Source organism: Muntiacus reevesi, chromosome 2 (assembly GCF_963930625.1).
Source record: "Muntiacus reevesi chromosome 2, mMunRee1.1, whole genome shotgun sequence".
Taxonomy (NCBI): domain Eukaryota; kingdom Metazoa; phylum Chordata; class Mammalia; order Artiodactyla; family Cervidae; genus Muntiacus; species Muntiacus reevesi.
The window spans coordinates 203,095,050-203,120,344 of record NC_089250.1 but is presented as its reverse complement, the minus strand read 5'-3'; the positions used below and the strand labels follow the sequence as shown (position 1 = coordinate 203,120,344).

Genomic DNA, 25,295 nt, shown 5'->3' with positions numbered 1-25,295 from the left:
CAAGGGGCCAGGAGGCCGGGGGCCCGGAGCAGAGCAGCGCCCCTCGGCCTGCTGCCTGTCCGAGCAGGGGGCTGGGCGGTCGAGGAGGCAGGGTCGTGCCAGGCCCGTGCAGAGGAAGCGCTGAGCACCTGCTGCTGGGTGCCACCCTGCTGCCATCTCCCCTGCGTGGTCACCAGCGTGAACTTCCCGGGGACCCCGACCCCCAATCCACAGGCACTCAGGGCCCGTGTGATCCGTTCTGCCCGCCCTCCAGCACAGCCTGTCCTCCCCTGCCTGGCGCTCCCGCTGGTGCACTGACCGTGTCACCCCAGGGGTCACTGGACCAGGGACACTCACTGCTCATCGGGGCTCGAACCTCCCCCTTCTGGCCCTTGTCACACGGCAGCTCCAGCAGACCTCGTCCCTCCTGCCCTGGGACAGTCCAGGCCCTGCTGACGCCACACGCCCTCGCCAGCGTGGCGCGGGCCTCTTCCTTGCTCCCGAGGCCAAGGCGTTCCTGCCTCAGGGCTCCTACACCTGCTGCGGGACGCGCCTTCCTCAGCTCTCACTGTCAGTTCCGGATTCCAGGTCCATCAGGCTTCTACTCAGATGTCTACTGTGACGTCCCCATCTGACAAGGGACATCTGCTCAGGTGGCCAGCCCTCAATATGTTCTAAAGAACATTTCCTCTAGTCCCTAACTTCAGAACCGGAACACAGATGACCCGCTTCTCGTCCGTCATCCGCGGCTCAGAGCAGGACTGGGCCGCTGTGGGAGCTGGAGCTGGCGAGGGGTGAGGGCTCCACGGGCAGCTCCGGAGCAACAGCTCGTCTGCGGCCTGGCGACCACGCTCCTCACTGGTAGTGAGCCTGCAGACATGGTGGCTTTCCTATTTTATGCCTCACTACCTTCAGCGGTGTTATTTACTATAAATTCTTCATATGAAAAATCAGGTAAATAACTATTGATATTGCCGGGTAGGGGAATAAACGACCTCATGAGCACCTGCTCAGAGCCCTCGGCTCCTTTCTAAATGGCTCTTATTTCCCCATCCATCAGGCCAGGCCCTGGCCTGCGCTCACTCACAGAATCAGCCCCTCCTCCCGGCCAAGAGGCAGCTTCCTCTAAGGCCTATTCTTAAGGTCTCTCCACTCAAAACTCTGAAGCCCCAAGACCTACATCAGTTCAGTTCAGTTCAGTTCAGTTCAGTCACGTCTGACTCTGCGACCCCATGAATCACAGTACACCAGGCCTCCCTGTCCATCACCAACTCCCAGAGTTTACCCAAATCCATGTCCACCGAGTCAGTGATGCCATCCAACCATCTCATCCTCTGTCGTCCCCTTATCCTCCTGCCCCCAATCTCTTCCAGCATCAGGGTCTTTTCCAACGAGTCAACTCTTCACATCAGGTGGCCAAAGTATTGGAGTTTAAGCTTCAACATCAGTCCTTCCAATTAACACCCAGGACTGATCTCCTTTAGGATGGACTGATTGGATCTTCTTGCAGTTCAAGGGACTCTCAAGAGTCTTCTCCAACACCACAATTCAAAAGCATCGATTGTTTGGCACTCAGCTTTCTTCATCGTCCAACTCTCACATCCATACCTACATGATGAGGTTCAAATTGCTTGGCCCTATTACAGAGGACATTAAGAGCTAGTTTGGCTGCCCATCAATGCTTTCTATCCCCTCTTCTCCCAGTAACTGGAGGTGGGTTGAGGGAGGAGGCTTGTGAGACAGGTCTCACCAATCAGAGCGGCTACCCCGGCATCCTGGCGTTGCCCCTGGGTGGGCCCAGGTCCCAGGCCCACCGGTCAGAACCCTCCCTGGGGTTTCTGAGCTGGGTCGAGGTATAGAGATCTGAAGTTGACCTGCTGGGGCCATCTCCCCCAGGGGAGAAAGCTACCCACCTGCAAGAGAGGAGGGATGGAAACTAAGGCCAGACCAACAGACATGCGTTGCGGGGGAGGGAAGGCGGCCTGGTGGGTGGAGGTCTGGCCCTGGGCTTCCTCTTGCAGGTCTGTGATACCCCCGCCCCCGGCATCCTCACTTGGTCAAAACTCAAAACCAACCATGTTTTATACAACCGAAACAAATGTGTTTATGTAAAGTCTGAAGCCTGGGTCTCTCCTGACCTAAAACCCTCTTTGGAGAGTAGTGACCCCTGGGTAATGGAGACAGCAAGGGGCAGGAGGGTGGCCTACCAGACGTTCTGTTTCTTGACTGGAAACTGGTTGGTGGGAGGGTGTGGAGTGGAAAATCCACCAAGCGAGCGGGGGTGAGCACTTCTCTGAAGGCAGGTTACACTTCGGTAACAGAGACAGAAACCACCCCAGACTTCCCACCGCCCAGCAAAGGCCTGAGCTGAGCAAGACACTGAGGATCCCCGCCCCTGTAACCAGGCCAGGGCCACCGCACTCCAGAGCCCGCAGGTTGCGGCTGTCCTGACGGACCAGTCAGCACAGAACGGTGTTAACAACCGAACTAATGATGAAGCCTGGTGACAGCTGCTGAGGTCTGCAGCACAGCTCCGCCCGTGCCCCATCCCTGGAGCCCTCTGGGGAGGACCAGCGCCACCCTGTTTGCCAGATGGAGACGCGCACAGCAGAGCTGCCTGCTCCAAACCACACTGCCGTTCAGCAGCGGGGCCGGGCCTGAATCCAGGCAGCCAGCTCGGAGCCCAGGCGCTTCCATGCGGGCTGTGGACCTGGACTGTCCTTCCGGGGTCCCGCCTGCCTCCCACAGCGGCCGGGCCACCCCTGGGCCTGCGTGTCTCTGACGAAGGTTTCCTCAGGCGGCTGGGCCCTGGGCCGGGCACAGTGTGAAGGATGCGTGTGACCACGCATGCGTTCTGCGTGCCCGGCCCCCGGCTCTCGGCTACGACCACCAGAAGCTGACGGAAAAGCTCAGGTCCAGGGCCCGCACGTAATGCCAGTGCTTCACCGGGATGAAGAGGACCTCGCCCGGGGACAGGACGCAGGACAGGAAGGGGGCCTCGGCAAACCTGGGGAACTTCTCCAGGTCGGGGTTCTCCACATCCACCTGCGAGAGCGAGGGGGTCACCCGTCTGGTCTCAAGAGACAGGGAGGGGGTCCCCCCGGGTCCCCCAGGCCCACCTGGCTCGTGTTGTGAAGAAGGTGTGTGTCATGGGGGTACAGTGCCTCCGACTCCTGCGGGGAGTACAGCCGGATGTACTTCCTGCCCATCACCTGCAGGGAAGAGACCCCCTCCATGAGCAGGCACCCTGCTGTCCCTGCGCACGCCCTCCTTGCCTCCCCGCCCAGTCTGCCCCACACCCAGCACACGTGTTAGGTCAGGAGTGCCTTCGCTACTGTCCCGAACAATCAGTAGGCACTTGGCTGTGGCCACCGCTGGTTAAGTGCTTAATGTGTGTTAGCTAATCCTCGCTGTGACCCTCCGAGGTGGTTTATCATGCCCCCCGCCCCCATTTTACACGTGAGGAAATGGAGGCACAGAGAGGCCGAGTGTCCCACGTTCACAAAGCTGAGAGGTGACAGCTGTGTTCACACCAGGTGGCCTGGCTCCCAGCCTCTCCGCCGCGTCCCGGGGAATGGGCCCTGGGCTGGAAGAACATTCTGGCTTGTCAAACCTCTCTGCCTATGACGGAAGGTTTTATAGCAGATGTCCCCGCCTCGTCCCACACCCCTTATAACACACACAGGCTTCCCTGTCTGCGTCCTGGGAAAACCACCCACTGGCTGAGCAGCTTCCCTGTATTTGGAGAGGGTTCTGGCAGGAGAAGCCAGCCTGGCTCTGATGGACAGCAGAGGGGGCAGCCGTGTGGGCACGTGCCCCATGCTGAGATGGCACCCCGGCCCTGCTCTGCCTGCGTGAGGCGTCCGGTGGGATCCCAGACAATCCCAGAGTGTGAAAGCAGCCCCTCCCCACCCTGAGGCCCGGTACCCTGTCTGTTTTCACTTTGGTCCATGCCCCTGTCTGCGGTTCATCTCCTTGGTATTTAAATGTGGAAGATGTGTGGCTGGGCCAGGAGGATGGGGAAGGCCGAGATTCTGAGCGGCTCCAACCTGGACTAGGAAGTTCTGCTGGGGATCCTGGTGGAGCGGGGAGACGGTGCCTTGTGGACCGAACCAGGCATTGATGGTGATCTCCTCTTCCTCCCCGTCGCCTAAGCAGCAGTAATCGGGGATGCTGATGTCCTGCTTCAGCTCCGGGATCTGACAGAGCAGATGAGGCGGGTTAAGGCCAGGCCTTTGCAACTCAGCAGCCTAGATGTCAACCGACTCTTAAGCAGAAGGCCAATACTGTCTTCTTGTGTAATATGATACTGGCCACAGTTTACTGCATAGGAATTTAAAAATCAATTTTAAAAAGTAAATATATAATTACTAGGGAAGGGTTATAATTTTATTTTCAGATTTCTTTCCATGTCACAGGCATTTTATTTCCTTTTTTTAAAAAACCTGACACCACTACTTTGTCTTAAAAATAAACCAGCTTGCCATTTTCTAAAGTTATCACAGCATTTTAGAAAGTCAAAGAAAAAGAGATGGGGCTGAGTATTTATTTATCAAATCTCTGGAGAGGAAGGTTTTTCCAAAATTTACTGATGGTAAAGCAATCACAATCAGTACATTTAAGGTAAATGAAAGTAAGTATATTAATATAAAATAAATGAATTCCAATAAAATGGAAAACATCTGGACCGTGGTAAATGAAGGTTAATGTAGAGCGTTCATATAAAATAATAAGGATCCCAATATGTAAAGTTACACAAATAAGCAAAGAACAAAAATCAGATCATACATAAAAAGGTTTTCAGTTCCATCAGCAAAGGAATTCAAATTAAATACTGTCATCATTTCCTACTAATCAAATTAGCAAAGACTGAAAAAGTGATAACACCCAGTGGTGGTGAGGATGTGGTAAAGTGGGCAGCCCCATGCCAGGCTACTGGTGGCATCAAGTGATCATCAGTGGAAGTCTTAAAGCCGTGCAGACTTTGACCCAGTTGGAAGTGAGCTTGTGCTGTGCCTTTGTGTGGAGGTGTCCTGGGGTGGGGGTGTCTTCCAGGAGGAGTGAAGTTGGGACTCCGGGGGAGGAGGGGGGCAGGCAGACAAGGCTGCATGAGGAGGTGGGTGGGCTCACCTGCCCCAGCATCATCAGTGAACATCTCTAATGAGATAAGATTCTTCCTCGGCTTATGGTGGGGTTGCGTCCCAAGAAGCCCATGGTAGTTTGAAAATATCAAAAGCTGAAAACGCAACCTACAGAATATCATAGCTGAGCCTAGCCTGGCTTAAACATGCTCAGAATACTTTCATTAGCCTACAGCTGAGCAAAATCATCAAACACAAAGTCTATTATATAATGGAGTGTTGACTGACATCACCCAATTTATTGGATAGTGTACTGAAAGTGAAAACCAGAATGTTATACGGGTCCAGAGTGGCTGGAAGTGTATCCATTGCTTACCCATGTGACCATGTGATGGACTGCGTCAGGGACTGGGAGACCCAGCCCAGCATCACACAGTATGGTAAACATACCACTAAGTCCAGGAAAAGAGTATAATTCAAAATCCAAATTATTCTACTGAATGCCTATTACTTTGGTATGACCATAAAGTTGAACGATCATAATTTGGGGGCTGTCTGTACTTTAAAACAGCAAGTACCCTCGTGTACCCCCCTCATGTCTTCCTATCCCCCACACTCACCCTACTTTCCGACCAGACTAAATGCAGCTGGGGGTCCACGCCCAGCGCTGGTGAGGAATCCAGCGCCCAGAGGGAGGGGCCGGAGCTGCCTTCTACAGGTCTGGTCAGGAAGTGGTTTCAGCCGGTGTGACTGGTTTCCTCTGAGACTCTGGTTCTTTCCAAACGAGGCCAGTCTACTGTAGCCCTGCTGAGCCCCAACCCCCAAGACTGCCTGCCATGCTGGCAAGGGCTCAGGGACTCTGGGAAATTAAACATAGAATCAAGTTTGGTTTCCAAAGTGTTGCAAAGGGGACCCACTCTGCTAGTTTAATCAGGTATCTTCAGAGTGAGCTCTCTAGGTCGGAAGGGACACTTGCAGGCGGACTGGCCATTCCTTTAGTGCACACATCACTAGGGGTGGCTGGAATGCTCTCCCTGCGGGGAGCTTGGGCTGTTTTGCACATAAAAAAGCGGCTGTGTCCACTGCTTTGGGCTGACGGAGAAGTTCATGACCTGAGGTGCCTTGTCCTGTGGGTCGGGGGTCCTCAAGCTACATGCAGGATCCCCAAGACCTCTGGGAACCACCTGCTTCTCCCCCGCCAGGCTTACTGTCACACCACACGGTTTCTGGCTGGAATAACACCCGATCCCGGCCCTGTGGGATGCAGGGAAGCTGACTGGTCCCTGATGACATCATCAGGATTCCTGAGAGGTGACCGGTTGGCCAGATGATATCATCAGAGGCAGGGGCCAAGGATTCAGAGATCCTAAGAGGAGAAACTGTCCCAGGTGGGGCTGAGACTTGAAGGCAGGCATAGCACAAAATATTCTGAAACACAGGGTCACTGGGAGGAAAGTCAGTAAGAGGTTTAGGGTGGGAGACCTCAAGCTTGGTGGAGAAGGCCCAGAAGCCATGCAGAAGCCAGCCAGTGCAGGGCGGCCCCGGGGCTCTGGCTGCTCAGACTGTCCCCGTGGGAACAACAGAGGAGAAAACCCTCCTCTGGGGGGGCCTGAGACAAAAACGGCTTCAAAGCCTTTGTCCATCTTAAAAATAATCATGTTCTTTGCCTTCCCCTCAGTGTGCTTCCTCGTGTTCTAGTCAGATGGCAATTAGCCGCTCCAGGACAGGGAGCCAAGCTCACCGTGGCTTCCAGGGGCCCTGGAGGCTGAGCCCTGGTACGACTGAGACCAGGGGATGGGACAGGCCAGTCTCCTGAGATCACACAGCACAGGCCTGATCAACCCAAATCCCTCTTTTCCTCATTTAGCAAAAGAGAATGGGGAAAGGACCCATGAGTTCTCAGACGGGGAGGCCTGGGCAGGAGACCATAGCTCACCTGGCCCCATTGCTGCCTCCCCCCTGTAACTTTGGACCTGCAGCTCCCAGAGGCTGGCAGAGTCCCGGCTGGGGCTAGGGGTCAAGGTCAGAGGAACTCACCTGTTCTGGGTCAGGTTGGAGCCTGCCACTCTCACCTGGCTCCCAGAACCAGTTCTGACCACACTTGGGCTTCTGACTCCATCCCCTGGGGGCCATCCGGAGCTGGCCTCCTCATCCCTCAGCCCAGTCCCAGGGCCTGGCCTGCCCCCTGCTGCCTCCTGGTGAGAAGGGCGCCAGGTGAGCGTGCCTCCCTGTTCAGAGCAGGGGGCAGAACCAGGAGGAAGCAACTGAGGTTACTACCCCTTTCCTGCCCCCTGGGGCCAGTGCCCCAGAAGGGAGGTGGGAGAAGGTGAGAGGGTGAAGGATGGAGGGCCGTGGTCTGACTTACCTGGTCAAAGAGCTGGTGCTGAGCAAGGTACCCGACGTCCTTTGGCTGCTCCACGGGAGAAAAACCAGAGGGGACACAGAAAGGCCCGTTAGTTGTGACAGAGAGGTCCCTGGAGTAGCCAGTTCAGCAACCACCCAAGGGCCCTCCTCTCCATCCTGCTTGGCCCCCCCTCTGACCCTGGGGCCAATGTCATCACTCGCCAGCCAGCAGGAATGGGCTGATGGGGGCACTCAGGATCTGGTACTGCCTGTGCTACTGAGGTGGACCTGAGTAAGTCACCCAGAACCCCGGGGCTCACTTTCCATGAAATGTGAAGGGGCTGCGCACACATGAGGATTTTTTTAAAAATAAAAATGGAATCATACAATATGCATTACTTTGAAGTCTGCTTTTCAATTTAATGATACATCAAGTGGATACATGCATATGTGACTCATTCTTCTGATGGATGCATGTTATATAGACAGGATGCATCATTATCCATTCAACCATCCCCCCAGCTGGTAGACATTCATGTGGTTCTACCATGGTGTTTCAGTAAACAGTTGAATGCATGTGTGCGTGCATGCTAAGTCGCTTCAGTTGTGTCCGACTCTTTGCGACACCATGGGCTGTAGCCTGCCAGGCGCCTCTGTCCATGGGATTCTCAAGGCAAGAATACTGGAATGGGGTGCCATGCCCTTCTCCAGGGGATCTTCCCAACCCGTGTCTCTTATGTCTCCTGCATTGGCAGGCGGTTCTTTACCACTAGCACCACCTGGGAAGCCCAAACAGCCGAATGCTCTGGTCCTTCTGTTTACATGCCTCCGAAAGTAGAACAGTGCAGTCAAGGAGTACACACATTTTAAATCTCAATAGCTTCTGCCAGGTTGTTTTCCCAAACACTACATCATTTATACCCTCGCCAGCCGTTAATGGGAGCACCCACTTTCCCACATCTCTGCCTGCACAGGAGATGATCATTTTGTGAAAAATTCTGCCAAGCAGATGAAAGAAAAGATCAGGGCTTTTCAAACTGGGCTCCTGGATGCTCAGGGATTCTCTGAAGACGCCTCAGGGCGTCTACAAGGGTCAGATGGGGGCGAGGTAGATGCAACGCCAGGCGCCACTGACCCCAACAGCGGCCAGAGCGGCCAACAGGTATCAGGAAGAGGAAGACACCCCAGGCCCTCACTGCTAAGAAACGAAAAAATGGTGCAGTTGGGCTTTGGAAGACAATCTGGCAGTTCCTCAAAAGGTTACCCACAGTGTGGCCACCTGACCCAGCAATTCCACTCCTCATATATACCTAGGAGAAGTGGAATCGCATGTCCACACAAAAACGTGCATGTGAATGTTCACAGCATTTTTCATACTAAAAGTGGACACAACCCAAATGGGATCCACTGAGGAGTGGATAAACAAGATGTGGTCTATCCATCAAAGGGATAGTATCTGGCCATAAAAAGGTACGTGCTATGACAGAAATGATCCTTGAAAACATGCTAAATGGAGGAAGCCAGACACTGGCCACGTATTGTATGATTCCAACTCTGTGAAACACCCAGAATTGGCAAATCCACAGAAGCAGAAAGCAGATTCATGGCTGCGTGGGGATAGGTGGGGAGGAGATACAGGAAGTGACTTCTCATGAGTATAGGGTTTCTTTAGGGTGATGAGAATGTTCTGGAATTACAAATCGGTGATGGTTGCACCATCTTGTAAATATACCAAAAAGCACTGAATTGTAACCCAAAAATAAATAAGACCCTTCAAAAAACAAAAGGACCTGAAATGGGACCCACACATCCTGCCTTCCTTGCACTGGCCAGTCTACTGACCACAGGCCCTTCAGGTATGATTTCTTGACTCCTCCAAAACCTCCCCTGGTGACATAAGGAAGTTATTCTGCCCACACATGCAATGCGTTCCCTCCCTCTGGAGCATTAGGGGGCTGGAGTCGAACAACACACCTCATTCCTGACGTACTTGTTGATGAACTCGCTGACCGTCATGAGCGTCTGGGACCACTCCTCGTCCGTGTACCTGGACCCGACCTCCACGGGGACGGTGCGGCAGCCAGCAACTTCCTGGATGTACTCCAGACTATTCAGAAGACAGGGGTTAGCATTGCTATTGTTATCCTAAGACTGGCTGGGCGCCCTGCTTCACACTGGGCTCCTTTCATTGGCACAAAAGCTCACGAGGTGGAGGGTGACCCCACTTCACTGCAAAGGAGATGCAGGTGCAAAGAGGTGAGGTCACTTGCCCACCTGGCACCGGGCAGCTGTTTGCAGATAAAACCGATGAATCTGGTTCTTGCTGGGCAGCTCTATTTTCCAGCTGGCCTAGAGCCTCCCAACTTCTCTTTCGCATGCCTTGTCACAAGCAGAGAGACCTTATTTGGGCCAGAGGCGGACAGTACAGGCTGGTGAGGTGCCTGGTGAGTCCTCAGCTCTGGTGGGGTGCCACGTCTAGCCCTGCCTGTCACCCACCAGGGGACCCATGGCAAGTTTCTTCACCTCTCTGAGCCCTTGTTCCTCGTCTGTAAAACGCAGGTGACGACAGTGCCCATCCCATGTCAGGGAAAACAATTACTCCCACAAAGCCACCGCCAAGACTCAGGCTGGCTCTGTCACCTGCCTGAGACACACCTCCTCATTTCAAGGCCACCATCCAGCTGCCTGATCTGACGCCTCCACCATGAACCTGGGGAGGGACTCAAAACAGCCAAGAGGAGACAGCAAACCCAGGAGCCCGTGGAGAGGGGGTGGGGCTGTCTTGGGTTCTTATTTCTACTCTCAAGCCTCAGGGACCCCTGAGAAAGCCCACAGAATTCCTGAGATCCTGCAAAATGGCATGACAGACTTAACACTGGACTGCCAGGATGCACTCATGAAAAACTGCTTAGGGCAAGCAGACTGCAACCGGTAAGGACCTTATAACCTCTGGCACTGCTTCAGAGGGCTGTGCCTTTAATGTATGTTTAATCCCTCAGCAGTCCATCCCACTTAACTGGCAGTTAAGTGTCTATGAGGCTGTATTCTCTTGGGGGGTCATGGGAGGAGGAATTGGGGCATCTTTGGGACACTAAATTTGGAAGAGGAACCCTACAGCCCTCGGCAGACACCTACCTCCACTTCTTCATGCACGGCCAGTGGTTGGCCACGCCTTCCAAAATCACAGGCCTCCCTGGAACCAAAAAATGCTTCTTGAAATACTGGAGGGATGGACAGTGAAGCCGGGGCACTGTTCTTTCTGTCGTCACATCTGGAATCGGCACATGGTCATCCCTCGCTTTCTGTCCAGAAAAAGCAAGATGGTGACAACCACAGAAAGGTCAGAATTCGAGGTATTTCACCAGGAATTTGCATCCATGCTAGGAGAATGGAGATGTGCTTAGTCACAATAGCAACAATTAACCTTTATTATCAGTATTACTGTGGTGCTGGAGAAGACTCCCAAGAGTTCCCTTGGATCACAAGGAGATCAAACCAGTCAATCCTAAAGGACATCAACCCTTGCTGTCCAATATTCATTGGAAGGACTGATGCTGAAGCTGAAGCTACAATACTCTGGCCACCTGATGGGAAGAGCTGACTCATTGGAAAAGACTCTGATGCTGGGAAAGATTGAAGGCAGGAGGAGAAGGGGGTGACAGAGGATGAGATGGTTTGATGGTATCACCGACTCAATGGACATGAGTTTGAGCAAACTCTGGGAGATGGTGAAGGACAGGGAAGCCTGGCGTGCTACAGTCCATGGGGTTGAAAAGAGTTGGACATGACTGAGCGATTGGCCACCACCCTGAGGATCTGTGGGGTATTCTCTGGCGTGTGCCTTAAATACCAGTGAAGTGTTAGTCACTCAGTCATGTCTGACTCTGCAACCCCATGGGACTAAAGCCCACCAGGCTCCTCTGTCCATGAAATTCTCCAGGCAAGAATACTGGAATGGGTTGCCATTCCCTTCTCCAGGGGATCTTCCCAACCCAGGGATCGAACCCAGGTCTCCCACACTGCAGGCGGATTCTTTACCACTGAGTCAGCAGGGAAGCCCAGGAGGACACAGGCAAGGATCTAAAGGGCAGGACCAGGCAGTCACACGAGTTGTAGCATCTCATCCAAACTCAGCCACACAGAGGCAGAGGCGGCCAGAAAAGTGGGTGACACTTCTTCCACCAAGGGGCCAGGAAGAAGGTGAAAGAGACAGGCTCCTGTTGGATATAGGGCTCGGCCACACCAACCCTCTGAGTCCTTTTTCTCAGGAACCACAAAGCTCCCACCCTCCCACTCTCCCCAAGGGGCACGGCTTTTGCACAAGCGGAAAGAAAAAAAATTGAGGAAAGAGGCTGCTCTGTTTCCAAATTGATACAGATGCCATTTTTCAACAGAGGTCAGCACACCAGGGGGCTTCACCCCAGGGGAGAGCTGACCCCTGACTTCCAGGAAAATGGGGCTGATAGATTTTGTTGGGTATGGTCACTGGCTGCCCCGCACCCCCATACCTTTATGCTGGGCAGCTCCTGGCTCGGGCTGGGGGCAGGCCTCTTTCCGGACAGCAGGTGCTTCTGGAGGACGGCGGCAACTTTGAGTAGGATGTCCCCGAGGATGGCCGCCCCCATCAGCAGACCCATGTCACAGGCTTTCAGGGCGGCGGCCACAGAGGCAGCGTCCCCAGGCGGCTCGCACAGACACACGGCTTTCAGGAGGCAGCCGAAGGCGTACACCCGCCGCCAGTCCTTGTCCACATGCTGCCAGGGCCCCGTGTTCAGCTTCTCCCAGGAGTAGTCCAGGAGCACCTCGCAGGTCTGCAGACACTCGCGCCGCTGGCCCCCGTGGAAGAGCTCGGCGGCTTCCTGCAGCAGCATCACCACACTGCCCTCCACCTTCTCTCCCAGCTCCAGCTTCAGCTCCTCTTTCGTGTGGGGCAGGAGGGCCTGGAGGGCCTCCCAGAGCGCACTGGGCCCTGCCATTGGGTCAGGCAGCTCAGTCTGATGGGTGCTAGAGGGAAAATAATAATATATATATATATATATATATATGAACAAACAAATATAAACAAGGTTTATAACAAGGTATATAACATGGTTTATGTTTCCCAGGTGGCGCTAGTGGTAAAGAACCCACTCACCAATGCAGGAGTCATCAGAGACACGGGTTTGATCCCTGGGTTGAGAAGATCCCCTGGAGGAGGGCATGGCAACCCACTCCAGTGATCTTCCCCAGAGAACCCCATGGACAGAGGAACCTGGCAGGGTTGCAGGGTTGCAAAGAGCCAGACATGACTGAAACGATTTAGCATGCACACACGGGGAAAAATAAGTTACAGCAAAACATCATGTTCTATGCCTACAAACCCATGGTTCTATATTTTCATAAAATAAGGCTGGAGGGAAGAACGCTAGGTCTGTGATGACATCCAGTGGCCAGAATGTCAACCACTGAGATTTTTCAAAAACCCAAATGAACTTTTTGGCCAACCCAATATATATATGAAGAATTTTCCTAGATAAAGAGATCTAGAGACCATGCACAGACCTGGTCCCCTACAGGTTCCCAAGGCTTTCCTACTTGTTCCGTGTAATGTATATCTTATCTGCACTGATTCTTCAGCAGTGGTCTCTTTCTGTGAGGGCAGGGTCCCCATCTGTCTGGGGTCACCACTGTATCTTCAGGGCCTGGTCTAATAGTAGGCACGCAGTGGTCACTGGACCCATGTTTGTTCAGAGAGGAACATGTACTGTCCTTGTACGGAATGCCTCTAACAGCCCTCCTCTCTGGCAAACTCCTATCCAACCTTTAAAGCTCATCTTAAATGATCCCCTATGTGAAGCCAGCCAAGATTCATTGACAGTGTTTTGGGTTTGAATGGCCCTTGAGTTTCTTGCAGTCAGGCTCATAGTAGGCACTCAATTCAGACTACTGAAGGAGTGATACCTTAACCGTCTCAGGAGGAAACCTGGAAATACATAAATCCTATACAAAAAAGTTTATCACAGTTGATGCCTAGTAATTTTAGCCTGGACATTATATACAGATGGCAGGCCAGTCTCTAGGAATAATTACTAATAAGTGGATAGTCTACTGCTCACAACTTATGGTTCTTTATTTGCACTACTGGTGGCTCAGACAGTAAAGCGTCTGCCTGCAATGTGGGAGACCCGGATTCGATTCTTGGGTTGGGAAGATCCCCTGGAGAAGGAAATGGCAACCCACTCCAGTACTCCTGCCTGGAAAATTCAATGGACTGAGGAGCCTGGTGGGCTACAGTCCATGGGGTCGCAAAGAGTCGGACACGACTGAGCGACTTCACTTTCACTATGTTGTACGTGATGGCTTCCCAGGTGGCTCAGTGGTAAAGAATCTGCCTGCCAATGGGGGAGACACAAGGGATGCCAGTTCCTTCCCTGGCTGAGAAGGTCTCCTGGAGAAGGAAATGGCACCCCACTCCACTCTTCTTGCCTGGGAAATCCCATGGACAGAAGAGCCTGGCAGGCTATAGTCCATGGGGTTGCAAAGAGTTGGAGGCGACTGAGCATGCACACAGGTTGTAGGTGTTATACTAACAGTTGTCATATCCCCTATCTCATCTGATACTAAGAAACAGGGACCATCATGCTTTTGCAGAGACTGCTGTATGCTGGGGGTCAACAAACTTTATCTGTGAAGGGCCAGATATCAAATACTTTAGGCTTTGCAGGCCATACAGCCGCTGCTGCTGCTGCGCTGTCACTAGCATGAATGCGGCTTTATACCGCATGTAAACAAATGGGTGTGGTGTGTCCCAATGAAACTTTATTTACAAAAATAAACTCTGGCTTAAAGTTCACCACAGTCTGTTCCATCTTCTTCCCGGTCACACAGTTCGACCCCATTTCTCTGTCTCACTTCCAGTTAGATGTGAGCTTGACACAATGTCCCAGCTAATGCATGGGACGGGGCACGGATGGGTCCAGGCATGGTCCATGAACACTTGCTATATGACCCTCCACACTACCCCTACCCACTGCCCGGAAGGGAAGGACTCTGAGGCCCCAGGGGATGGCGGAGCCACAAGACAGTCCCCTAACCAGGAATATCCATGCCGGAATGCTTCGTGAGCAAAAAATAAACATGCGTTTAGCCACTACCGTTTTGATGATGCTTGCTATAACAGTTATTCTGCCCTGACTGATCAGTAACTTCCTTCTGGTGTCGAGGAAAGAGAGGCAGAGGACACAGGGGGCATTTGTTGAGTTTTGGTGGCTTGAGATCTTTTTTCTTTCTTAACAGCACATCTCCATTTCCTTCTGAGAAATTCCATCATGCCCCCTGAGTTCAGTGTGGTGGGATGTTGCCAAGGGGTGGGTATGTGACCCAAGCTAGTCAATGAGTTGCCTCTTTTGAAAGTAAACTTTAAGTAGATCAACTAGACCAGAGACAGCTGACATTTCACTAGTGGCAGCTTCTGGACCAGACTGTTCTTGCTAGGGTCTCACAATCATGGTCTACAAGTCCTCGGATGCAGAACCATTTTAGTTCTTGTCTTTTCCAAGTCCAGTTCTCCAGCTTTTCGTCTATTCCATGGGCTCCAACAGCCTTCCAAGAAATTTCCTCTTGCTTATGTCAGCCAGGGTTGGTTTCTGAGGTTCATAATGAAAGAACCCTTCATACTCAGGAGTCACTGGTAGATGGCGAAGGCAAGAATGAAGACTTGCTTGTGATAAAGCACCATCAGATGCTTCATTTCTTGTGAGGGAAGAAAGCCAGTCACCCTCTGGCAGAAGAGAGCCCAGTGATCCTTGCTTGCTATTATGAACACTCTCATCTAATCCCCCTTCTCTTGAGTATGGGCAGGACCTGTAATTTGAGTGGTAGGCAGAATAATGTCCCCCAAAGATGTCCACATCCTAAACCCCAGAACCTGTGAGGATGTTACCTAACATGGCAAAAGGGACTTTGCAGATGTGACTAAGAATAAGGGATTATCCTGGGTTATCTGGCTGGGCCCAACCTAACACTCAAGTCCTTGACACGATCATTCCTGGCTAAAGTAAGGGTCAGAGGGAAATGTGATTACAGAACTGTCAGACAAATGCAGGGTTCCTTCGAAGATAGAGGAAGGGAGTCCCAAGGCAGGGAATGTGGCAGTCTCTAGAAGGTGGAAAAGGCAAGGAAACAGATTCTTCCCTAGAGCCTTTAGAAGAGGATGAAGCCCTCCTGAGACCTTGATTTGATTCCATGTTGCACTTTTGGCCTACAGAACTGTAAGCTAATAAATTCTCGTTGTTTTAAGTCATCAAGTTTGTGGTAATTAGTTATATCAACAATAGATATTACACTTGATCTTAGCCAAAAGGCCGAGAAGCGATTACATCAACAATAGAAAACTATTAATACATGCCTCCAACCAACAGCTGTGAAGGTTTGGTGTGTGTTAAGTGTGTTGATCTCTCAGTCATGTCTGACTTTTTGCGACCCCATGGACTGTGGCTTGCCAGGCTCCTCTGTCCCTAGAATTCTCCAAGAAGAATACTGGAGTGGATAGCTGTTCCCTTCCCCAGGGGATCTGATCTTCCCAAACCAGGGATGGAACCCAGGTCTCCTGCATTGCAGGCAGATTCCTTACCATCTGAGCCACGTGCAACTATTTACTTTTTGGCCTAAGAGACGAGATGTCACTTCTGGGATCAGGTTCCACAAGACTGGAATGTCCATTTTGCTGGCAGACTCTCTCTACTGCCTTCTTGGTTTGCATGCACTGATGAGCAAGTGGCCCTGCCGCAGGGGCCCACATGGCAAAGAACGGAGTGTGGCCTAGAACAAGAACAAACTAGGAACTGAGGGGCCTCCTGGATCCAGCAGCCCCCCAGGGACTGAATTTTCCTAACAACCACAGGTGCTTAGTGGAGTAGGAAATGGTAAGCCACTCCAGTATTCTGGACTGGAGAATTCCATGGACAGAGGAGCCTGGCGGGCTACCGTCCATTAGGTCACAGAGTTGGACACGACCGAGTGACTGAGCATGCATGCATACAGGTGCTTAGATCTTTGCTCAGTTGAACCTTCAGATAAGAGTTCAGCGCTGACACCATAATTGGAGCCTTGTGAGAGATCCTGATGCAGAAAAAAACAGCTGGCCCAGGCCCAGACTCCCAACCTGCAGAAACCGAGATATGAAACGTGTGTTGTTTTAAGCCACTAAATTTATGGTGCTTTGTCACACAGTAATATATAATAAGGCAAAAGGAGAAGACAGCGGGAGAGGATGAGATGGTTGGATGGCATCACCAACTCAATGGACATGAACTTGGGGCAAACGCCGGGAGATAGTGAGGGACAGGGCGGCCTGGCGTGCTGCAGTCCACGGGGTCGCAGAGTCAGACACGAGTTAGTGACTGAACAACAGAAAATAAACACTTCTACAAGACTTCCTGGACACCTTGGGACTCTATCTATAACTCAGAGAGAACACGAGGACAAACATGGCTCCCTTCGGCCCTATTGTGTGTGAAGAGGTCAGCAGTAGACAGAGAAGCAAAGTTGTGTGAAGGATGCTAGAGATATGGCCCCTGAAGGTGCATTAGGCAAGTCATTCCTATTCCTGGGCCCCATTCCAGCTCACTCCCCACCAGCTCAGGAACATTTGGTATTCAGCAGGCAGAATCCGTAAGAGTATTACATGAATTGCCTCATTCCCTCCCCCGAATGATGACCCTACAAAGCTGATAATGTACATGAAGTGTTTACTGTAAGCCAGGAATGCTCCAAGTACCTTATATATACTCAGTTCTTATAGAAACTCTGAGAAAAGTATTATTACCTCCATCTTACAGATAAAGAAGCTAAAGCAGAGAAGTTAAATGATTTCCCCAAGCAATTCAGCTAGTTTAAGAGGTGGAGCAGAAATGTCAAACTCAGGCAGGACTTCCCTGGTGGTCCAGTGGTTAAGAATCCAACTGCCAGTACAGGGCACACCAGTTCGATCCCTGGTCCGTGAAGATCCCCCACCCCTCGGGGCAACTAAGCCTGGGCATCACAACTATGAACCTGTGCTCTAGAAACCACACTCTGCAACAAGAGATGCCACCTGAATGAGAAGCCCAAGCACTGCTTGGGATTAACTCGAGAGAGTAACTCCCGCTCTCTGCAACTAGGGAAAGCCTGCACGCAGCAATGACAAGCTAGCACAGCCAACATAAATAAATCAAATATTTTAAAAAAACCCAAAACCTCAGTCTAGTCCCCCAATCCATGATCTTATAGATGAGGGAACAGAGCCACAAGACCACGAGCCAACACATGGTGAAGCCAGATATCTGGGTTAATTCTACTTTTCTTTTTGGCTGCATCATGCAGCATGTGGGATCTTAGTTCCCAGACCAGGGATTGAACCCATGGTCCCTGTGATGGAAGCATGAAGTCCTAACCACTGGGCCACCGGGGAATTCCCTAGGTTAACTCTGAAGAAAGCTCTAAGGAATCATTATGATCAAATCCTATCACTTCCTGTAAGAGAAGGGCAAACCTTTCCCACTTGTTACTGTTTTTGAGGGACCTCATCCTGGTCCTGTTAAAAAGTAAGAGCAGTCTATTATGGTTTCCCTAGCATCCCTGTCTAATTTTGTTCCTCACAATGTTGGGAAGTGAACAGGGATGTATGTGGTCATTTCCCCTGAAACCCCACCCTCCTATTTTGCTGATGAGGAAACTAAAGTCCAGGAGGAAAAATGAAGTGAGTTGACCAAAACACCACAGTCAATCAAGGGCACAGAGACAGGACTTAAAACTTCTGGTCAACCTCCATGCCCTTTTCCTCTGTGCCATGTCAAGACTCCAAGGTTTGTCTGTCTTTTGGGCCTCGTCACACAACTTGCAGATCTTAGCTCCCCAGCAAAGACTGAACTTGCACTCCTGCAGTGAAAGCGCCGAGTCCGAGCCCTTGGATCGCCAGGGAATCTCCAATGCTGCCTGCTTTGTGTACACTATCTAACATATCCCTCGCAACTCTACAATGTGAGGTTTTACAGGTGAGTGAAGTGAGATTTGAGAAAATAAGCAGTTTGTCCAAAACTTTATAGCAAGTGGCAGTGCATACCCAGAACACTCTTTGTGTTCAGGCATGAGGACTGTGCCAGCTTTTGGAGTTCTGGGTCCCAGCTCAGGCCTTGGTTCACAGTGGTTATCCTTCCCAGCTGGCTTACTGTGTGGCGGGACTCAGACAGCCTGGGTGGCCTGGCCCAAGCCTGCCGGGATGATTCCTATCTCCTGCTCCTAGAAGATTCTTAAACACCTTGTGCTGGCCTCGTTAATAGCAATCTTAGAAGAATTTCACAGTGCAGCCTTCCAGAGCTGGTGGTCTTATCCACCACCCACACGCAGAAGAGCACGTGGACCCACCAACTGGGTGGCCTCAGGGCTCATCTCCCTGAGTGTCTCACATAAGTCTTATAAAGCAATTTTTTTTTTCAAGTGGTAAAACCATGAGTGATTTTAATTTTCTTCTTTCTTTTCTGCTTTCCATTTAAAAAAAATTTTATTTGCCTTTAATTGAAGGATAATTGCTTTACAATATTGTGTTAGTTTCTGCCATACAGTGGGGCTTCTCTGATAGCTCAGTTGGTAAAGAATCCACCTGCTATGCAGGAGACCCTGGTTCGATTCCTGGCTCGGGAAGATCCCCTGGAGAATGGATAGGTTACCCACTCCAGTATTCTGGCCTGGAGAATTCCATGGACTGTATAGTCCATGGGGTCGCAAAGAGTCGGACAGGACTGAGCGCCTTTCACTGCCAACATGAATCAGCCACAGGTGTATATACGTCCCCTCCCTCTTGAAGCCCCCTCCCTCACCTCCCACCCCAGCCCACCCCTCTAGGCTGTCACAGAGCACTAGTTTGAGCTCCCTAGGTCATATTTGAAAAATCTCATCTTGGGTGTGGAAAGACCTCAGAGGCCTCATATTCTGGCTTCTCACAAAGGCCTATAAAAAGGTCTCCCAGAAGACCACTTATTTGCCTTAATGGAAAAACGGCTTCTACTGGGCCTATGTATATACCAGCTCTGTAAATTGGTCTCTTGTGGCCTTATTAAATAGCCTCCCAGAGGGTTTCAAATGACCTATAAACTAGTTCCCCAGGATGTAGAATTTTAACCTTTGTAGACCGGCCTCCCCAGGTGACCTCTCAGAGCTCACTAAGGCCTGACAAAACCAGACTTTAAGGTGGCCTCGCGTGCTGCTTTGCAAAATGGCTTCCCAAGGTGGTCTTGTATTTGGTTATCATAAATACAAATGAAAGGTGGCTGAATGGCTGCTTTGCCAGCTGGTCGCGGGAGAGCCTCAGATGGATGGCCACGAGGACCAGTCTTCTGAGAGGGAGGGCCTCAAGATGGCTGTACAAAACAGCCTCCTCTTGGCCACATTAAGTAGCCGGAGCTGTTTACTTTGAATCCAGAGTTCCTCAGCAAATGTCTTACAACAGGCCTTCAAAATCTTATGCTGACACTGCACGACTCAGCCTTTCAGAGGTGGGAGCTTCAGGATAGCTGTGTTTGTTTTCAAAGTAATTTTACAGGTTGCCTCTGTGTGAGTTACTGAAATGGCCCTGTAGGTCTCATGACTGACCTTAAACGCCAGCCTCCCAGAGAGCCTTACGAGGGCACCACGTGGGAGCCACAGGGAGGCACCATGCTGGCCACCATCTGTGCGCGTGCGTGCGTGTGTGTTAAGTCCTTCAATCCTGTCCGACTCTTTGCGACCCCACGGGCCATAGCCCGCCAGGCTCCCTTGTCCATGGGATTCTCCAGGCAAAAACACTGGAGTGGGTTGGCATGCCCTCCTCCAGGGGATCTTCCCAACCCGGGGAGTGAACTCCCGTCTCTTCCATCTCCTGCATTGGCAGGCAGGTTCTTTACCACTAGCACCTCCTGGGAGTAGTCTTATACAGACTTGGTTCCACAGGCCTCCCAGAACCTCTCCTGATTTGGTTTTTTAAATAGTTGCCACTTCAAACAGACTTCAGGGGAGGAGTCACATCCTATTATATAAAAGTCTTCCAAAGTGGTCTCATGACCTGCTTTAAAACCTGGCTTCTTTACAAATTGGGCTCTTGTGAGAGGGCCAGGGGAGGCCTGGACTTTGTCTTAGCTTTACAAACCTATCTTCTGTGATGCCTGTTAGTCATCTGAAATGGCCTTAGAGGAGAAAGGCCTCTCCCTGGCTGTATCAAACAGTCATCCAGAGGAGCTGGCCTTACGAAGCTGTAAGCAGCAGCTTTCACATGACCAGTTGATGCAGCTTTTCAGTGAAGGTCAAGAATAGGCTGCATGACACTGCTTTTTTCAATGGTTTCACAATGGTGTATGTGTGCTAAGTCGCTTCAGTCGTGTCTGACTCTTTGCAACCCTATGGACTGTCGCCCGCCAGGCTCCTCTGTCCATGGGATTCTCCAGGCAAGAGTACTGGAGTGGGCTGCCATGCCCTCCTCCAGGGGATCTTCCCAACCCAGGGATCATACATGCCTCTCTTACATCTCCTGCACTGGCAGGCAGTTTCTTTACCAGTAGCACCACTGGGAAGCCCCCATCCAGGTCTCACGTCCAGGAATTACAAATCAGGCTTCCAGCATTCCCCATCGGTCTGACAGAAAGGTTTCTTGACAATCGTTATCAAGCAATTTTCTGGAAAAAGGTATCAGCCTGAATAGCCTCATGGCCTGGCTTTGCTGATTTGCTTCCCAGAGTTCCTCACTGAATTTCCTTTTTAATAAAAGGTTGTAGTAAATGCATGGGCCTTTCAGAGGAGGGAATCAGGGTAAATTGTATGAACAATCTTTCAGAGTGGGACGGTGGACTGGCCTTTACACTGCCCACCTACCCACCCCCCACACCTGACCAACAGCTCCACATAAAAGGGATAAGCAAGTTGCACGAACAGCCTTCTGGTAATCAGCTATAGATTGGTTAACCACAGAATTTACCATACAAATCAGGATGCTGGGCAGTGCTGAGTTGCTCAGTCATGTTCAACTCTTTTGGGACCTCATGGACTATAGCCTACCAGGCTCCTCTGGCCGTGGAATTTCCCAGGCAAGAACACTGGAGTGGGTTGCCATTTCCTACTCCAGGGGATCTTTCCGATCCAGGGATTGAACCCGAGGCTCCCATGTCTCCTGCACTGGCAGGTGGATTCATCACCTGGGAAGCAGGATGCTATATATATAAGCCTAAGCTTGGTAAAATATAATTTATCTTTCTCTTTCAAAATTGTTTATTCTCATCATTTTCTCTGTTCTTCACTGCTTGGGACTGTCATTTCTGCATGTAGGAATTTCATCTTACACAAGTCGAATACTGGAAGTACTGAATACTGGAAGTAGCTTTCAGGGACAAGTCATAAACTGGTATTATTCCAGGCAAATTGAGACCCACAGTCCCCCAAATCATCAGTTCAGTTCAGTTCAGTTGTTTAGTCGTGTCTAACTCTTTGCGACCCCATGGACTGCAGCACGCCAGGCCTCCCTGTCCATCATCAACTCCTGGAATTTACCCAAACTAAAGTCCACTGAGTCGGTGATGCCATCCAACCAGCTCATTCTCTGCCGTCCCCTTCTCCTCCTGCTTTCAATCTTTCCTAGCATCAAGATCTTTACAAATGAGTCAGTTCTTCACATCAGGTGGCTAAAGTATTGGAGTTTCAACTTCAGCATCAGTCGTTCCAATGAACACCCAGGACTGATCTCCTTTAGGATGGACTGGCTGGATCTCCTTGCAGTCCAGGGATTCTCAAGAGTCTTCTCCAACACCACAGTTCAAAAGCATCAATTCTTCGGCACTCAGCTTTCTCTATAGTCCAATTCTCACATCCATACATGACCACTGGAAAAACCATAGCCTTGACTAGACAGACTTTTGTTGGCAAAGTAATGTCTCTGCTTTTTAATATGCTGTCTAGGTTGGTCATAACTTTCCTTCCAAGGAGTAAGCGTCTTTTAACTTCATGGCTGCAGTCACCATCGGCAGTGATTTTGGAACCCCCCAAAATAAAGTCTGTCACTGTTTCCACTGTTTCCCCATCTGTTTCCCATAAAGTGATGGGACCAGATGCCATGATCTTAAGTTTTCTGAATGCTGCCATATGAAAAACCCCGAGTGGCCTTGTAAACTCACTTTAAAGTCAGTCTTCCTGGGATTAACTGGTTATCGGCCTTAAAAGATGTCTTGTTGATTACAGATGGCTGTTTTTTGAAAGGGGTGAGGGTAGAGGTGAACTGCCTTTTATAAAAGGTTGTATTAAATGAACGAACCATCCAGAGAATATTCCTGTGTCCTAGCGTTGTAAACTGACCTCCCAGAGCACCACCTGCCTATATTGGCCTCTCCACGTAAGACAGCTTTCATGGGAAGGTAGGTACCAGCTGCACAGCACTGCTCTTCTCAGTGGACTGTCTTGGCTTCTTAGAGAAAGGTCTGTTTGCTGGCATATGAAAAAATATTGAAAAGGTGGGGGTGGTTCATTGCAGGGGTGGGGGGGTTGTCAGATAAAGACTGCATGAGCTAGCCTCTCACACTGACTTTGGTCTGGCTGTACAGACCACTCTAATCTGAACTTCAAAACAGCTTCTTGCTGGTCACGTAAAACACCAAGGAGCCAAGTACAGGCTGTACACAGCGAACTGCCTAACTCAGGTCCTGACCTTCATGAATTCACATCCAGATGGAGTACATCATTGGAAGGTGGCGTCTGGTTGGCTGTTAGACAGACAACAGCCCAACTGGGTTCCTGTCAGTTCTAAAACAAAGCCTTCTAGGAAGCCACTGCAGTCATCCCAGAATTCTCTTAAATCATCTTTAAGGCTCTGAAGTGCTTCTCGGAATACATCATCTTCAATCTAGCTTTCTGGGAACAGGCTGCTCGGTTCTGTAAAGTGCAGAAAGTCTTGGGCTGGAGCCCGCTGGTGTGATCCCAACACCGGCCCTGACTTGCTCTAACCCTGCTAAGCACAGCGACTTATCTTTGCTGGATTCCGAGGGCGCATAACGCAACACCCATGCTCAGTTAACCCCTATGGAGTCAGACATCCCCTTCCTCCAGGCGGCCACATGCACAGGCCCCATCGGGTCCTCCAGGACGGGTGGGCTTGACCGGCTCTATCTATCCCCACCATGCCTCCACTGGGAGGTTTCACACCTCTTCCCTTCCCAGCGCCTCTCCCGGGACTTTATTTCCCTCGGTTTGCATTCGAGGCCCGATGGTTCAAGCCTGCTCAGTCTTCCAGTTCCAGACCGACAACAAAAGGTAACTGGCCAGGCAGAGATGGGTGGCATGCACTTGCGGGTACCAACACTGCGAAGCGCAGGGGCCTTCGAGTCGCATCAGTGAAAGTTGCTCAGTCGAGTCCGACTCTTTGCGACCGACCCCATGGACTGTAGAGAATTCTCCAGGCCAGAATACTGGAGTCGGGGGCGCCTTTCCCGTCCCCTCCAACGGATCTTCCCAACCCAGGGATCAAACCCAGATCTCCCGCATTGCTGGCGGATTCTTTACCAGCTGAGCCACCAGGGAAGCCCAAGAATACTGGAGTGGGTAGCCTATCCCTTCTCCAGGGGATCTTCCCGACCTAGGAATCGAACCGGCGTCTCTCCCGCATTGTAGACGGATTCTTCACCCGCTGAGCTACCAACCAATTAGAGGCCAAAAACCGCGCAAGCGCACAACAGCCTGGTCGCACGCAAGCGCAAAAAGCAATCTGTCATAAGGAACGCACTACGCACGCGCGGGACCTAGGCCCTCTCCCCGGCAGCTCTGGGGAGTCGACCGGCTAAACTGCGTTCTCAGAGCGCATGCGCCGCCCCGGTTTTCCCCTTTCCAAGGGCCCGCTGAGTTTCGCGGCTTTGAAGGGCTGCCCCCGGGCTTTCCAAAGCGCACGCGCGAGACGGTCCCTGCACGCTTTGCCTCCACATGCGACGCCTGCGCAGTCCTCCCCCTGAGTCCGGCGCCCTCCGCTTCTAAGGAGCCAGAGCTGCTCACTCCTCTCGAGTTGCTCACTTACCTGGCTCAGATATGGACGGTGTCGAGTCGCCGGAGTGCGGCGACGACTTGTCCGTTGAGAACCGAACGCTCCGGCTCTCTCCGAGTAGTCAGAGGCTTGCCGGGATATCGATCATTCGCAGCTCGATTGCCCACCAAGGCATGCCTAGCGAAGCGCCGAGTGATCGATGCCGTGGCCCCGCCCCGCCCGATTTTAAAGGCGGGAGGGTGGAGCTACGTCCTAGGGTTGTTGGGCATTTCCCTTGGTTTCTCCTCTGTGGCGTGGGGACACCCGCTATTACCTCTGTAATGGTAACTTCGTATACAAAGCAGTTTCTCACCCACATTTTATCAGTCAGTCCTTTTTTTTTTTTTACAGAGAGATGAATCAAGGTAAACCAGTCCATCCTAAAGGAAATCAATCCTCAATATTCATTAGAAGGATTGATCCTGAAGCTGAAGCTCCAGTACTTTGGCCAGCTGATGCGAAGAGCCAATTCATTAGATGATTCCTGATGCTGGGAAAGATTGAAGGCAGGAGGAAAATGGAATGACAGAGGACGAGATGGTTGTATGGCATCACTGATTGGATGGACATGAGTTTGAGCAAGCTCTGGGAGATGGTGAAGGACGGGGAAGCCTGGTGTGCTGCAGTCCGTGGGCTTGCAAAGAGTCGGGCACAAGTTAATAACAACAGAATCAAGGCTCAGTGAAATAAAGTGGCCAAATATTTGTCCTTTAGGGAAGTTGCAGATGCCGACTTTTCTTTTATTTATTTATTTATTTATTTTTTTAATTTAATTTTATTAGTTGGAGGCCAATTACTTCACAACATTTCAGTGGGTTTTGTCATACATTGACACGAATCAGCCATTGAGTTAC

General features: G+C 51.2%; 1 protein-coding gene and 1 pseudogene across 1 annotated transcript; both read right to left on the bottom strand.

Annotated features, from left to right (window-relative positions):
- Nucleotides 1–74: 74 nt before the first annotated feature.
- KDM8 (lysine demethylase 8) lies at nucleotides 75–24,575 on the bottom strand. Its single transcript, XM_065924533.1, has 8 exons — nucleotides 24,436–24,575; nucleotides 11,912–12,407; nucleotides 10,539–10,705; nucleotides 9,378–9,510; nucleotides 7,426–7,470; nucleotides 4,029–4,178; nucleotides 3,099–3,191; nucleotides 75–3,024 (listed from the first exon to the last, which is right to left on the bottom strand). The coding sequence occupies exons 2-8, from the start codon at nucleotides 12,377–12,379 to the stop codon at nucleotides 2,860–2,862; spliced, it is 1,221 nt and encodes a 406-aa protein (XP_065780605.1). The 5' UTR covers nucleotides 12,380–12,407; nucleotides 24,436–24,575; the 3' UTR covers nucleotides 75–2,859.
- LOC136161941 (U2 spliceosomal RNA) lies at nucleotides 15,661–15,757 on the bottom strand (annotated as a pseudogene).
- Nucleotides 24,576–25,295: the final 720 nt, after the last annotated feature.